Source organism: Otolemur garnettii, unplaced genomic scaffold (assembly GCF_000181295.1).
Source record: "Otolemur garnettii isolate 467f Iridium unplaced genomic scaffold, OtoGar3 scaffold00210, whole genome shotgun sequence".
In the NCBI taxonomy this organism is placed as follows: domain Eukaryota; kingdom Metazoa; phylum Chordata; class Mammalia; order Primates; family Galagidae; genus Otolemur; species Otolemur garnettii.
The window spans coordinates 1,464,174-1,466,074 of record NW_003852605.1 but is presented as its reverse complement, the minus strand read 5'-3'; the positions used below and the strand labels follow the sequence as shown (position 1 = coordinate 1,466,074).

Here is a 1,901-nt window from a genome sequence, read left to right as displayed (position 1 = left end):
CGTCATTGTTGTTTGGCAGGTCCGGGCTGGGGATTCGAACCCACCACCTTAGGTGTACGTGGCTGGCGCCTTAGCTGGTTGAGCTATAGGCGCCGAGCCAAGTTGTCCTTTTTTTAAAAAATAAGTGAATGCAAAATTAAATCTTGCTTTTACCAATTTTTTCTTTTTTTATTTTTGAGACAGAGTTTTACTATGTCACCCTCGATAGAGTGCTATGGCACTACAGTTCACAGCAACCTGAAACTCTTGTGCTTAGGTAATTCTCTTGCCTCAGCCTCCCAAGTAGCTGGGACTACAGGCAACTGCCACAATCCCCAGCTATTTTTTGTCACAGTTGTCCTTGTTTAGCTGGCCTGGGCTGGGTTCGAACCCACCAGCCTAGGTGTATGTGACCAGTGAGGTAACCACTGTGCTACAGGCGCCAAGCCAACAGAAACAATTTCTTTATTTTTTTTTGGAGACAGTCTCACTGTGTCCACCCTCAGTAGAGTGCTGTGGCATCACAGTTCATAGCATCCTCAAACCCTTGGGCTTAAGTAATTCTTTTGTCTCAGCCTCCCAGTAGCTGGGACTATAGGTACTCGCCAGGATGCCCAGCTGTTTTTTTTGTTATTGTTGTTTAGCAGGACCTGGCTGGGTTCAAACCTGCCAGCCCTGGTGTATGTGACCAGTGCCCTAACCACTGAGCTGTGGGCACTGAGCCAGGTCCCTTTCCCTTTGCCCCATCCCAGTTTTCTGTCTTTTACCTTTGAACTCTTTGTGGCTTTTCTCAGGAAATATAAGTAGAAAACAGTTCTGGGATAATTTTGTTAAAATAATACAGCAATTCTTAACAGGTTTGTCAGAGTTTTATTTTTATACTTCAATATTTGTTTCAATATCTGTTAAATCATTTGACCTCCAGGTGCTAGTTTATTTTGGAATACACCAAGTGATAATCAAGAGCCTGACTCTCAGCTGAAGCAAGATGATACCAAGATTTCTAGTGAGGACATGAATTTTTCTGTTGATATTAATAATGAAGTCACAAGTCCTCCAGGGAGTGCATCTTCCTTAAAAGCAGTTGATATTCCCAGTTTTGAAGAGAGCAACATTGCTGTGGAAGAAGAATTTAACCAGCCACTTTCTGTATCCAAGTAAGATCTCTTTGATTCAGTATTTCATTCTACTTTTTTTTTTTTGAGACAGAGTTTCACTTATTAACCCTCAGTAGAGTGCCATGGCGTCACAGTTCATAGCAACCTCCAACTCCTGGGCTTAAGCAATTCTCTTGTCTCAGCCTCTCAAGTAGCTGGGAGTACAGGCACCCACCACAATGCTATTTTTTGGTTACAGTTGTCGTTGTTGTTTGGCAGGTCCAGGCTGGATTCGAACTGGCCAGCTCTGGTGGATGTGGCTGGAGCCTTAGCTGCTTGAGCTACAGGTGCCCAGCCAACACATGAAACTGTTTTAAGAAGTGAACTTGGCAGTGAGGTATATGGGGCAAGCAGTGGATTACTTTTTTTTATTAAAAGCTGTATGATAGCATTTGACATTTTAAATTATTCTGTTTACAATAATGATTAAACCAAATGGCCTTTCAGAAAAACTACAGAGAAGGCATGACTATAATCCTAAGCACTTTGGGAGACCAAAGTGGGAGGATCACTTGAGCTCAGGAGTTTGAGACCAGCCTGGGCAATAGCGAGATCCTGTCTCTGCAAACAAAAATTTTAATTTTGTCTAGATCCTTAGAGACTCTGGCTTTCATTTTGTTAATTTCTTGGGACATATTTTGGGCTTCTTTTTGCTGGTTTTCCGTTTGCCCTTCAATTCCCTTTATCATATTTGTCATCTATAATCTGAATTCCACTTATGTCATTTCCACAATTTATTAGTTGGAATGTTCTTTTTTTTTTTTT

General features: G+C 41.7%; 1 protein-coding gene across 4 annotated transcripts in view; it reads left to right on the top strand.

Annotated features, from left to right (window-relative positions):
* The window catches only part of STIL (STIL, centriolar assembly protein), a 58,877-nt gene that overhangs the window by 42,841 nt on the left and 14,135 nt on the right, over positions 1 to 1,901 (top strand). For all 4 annotated transcript variants that reach the window (XM_012812473.1, XM_012812472.1, XM_012812471.1 and 1 more), the window contains one exon: positions 905 to 1,136. In XM_012812473.1, coding sequence (XP_012667927.1) covers positions 905 to 1,136 — 232 coding nt within the window. The remainder of the gene's footprint in view (positions 1 to 904; positions 1,137 to 1,901) is intronic.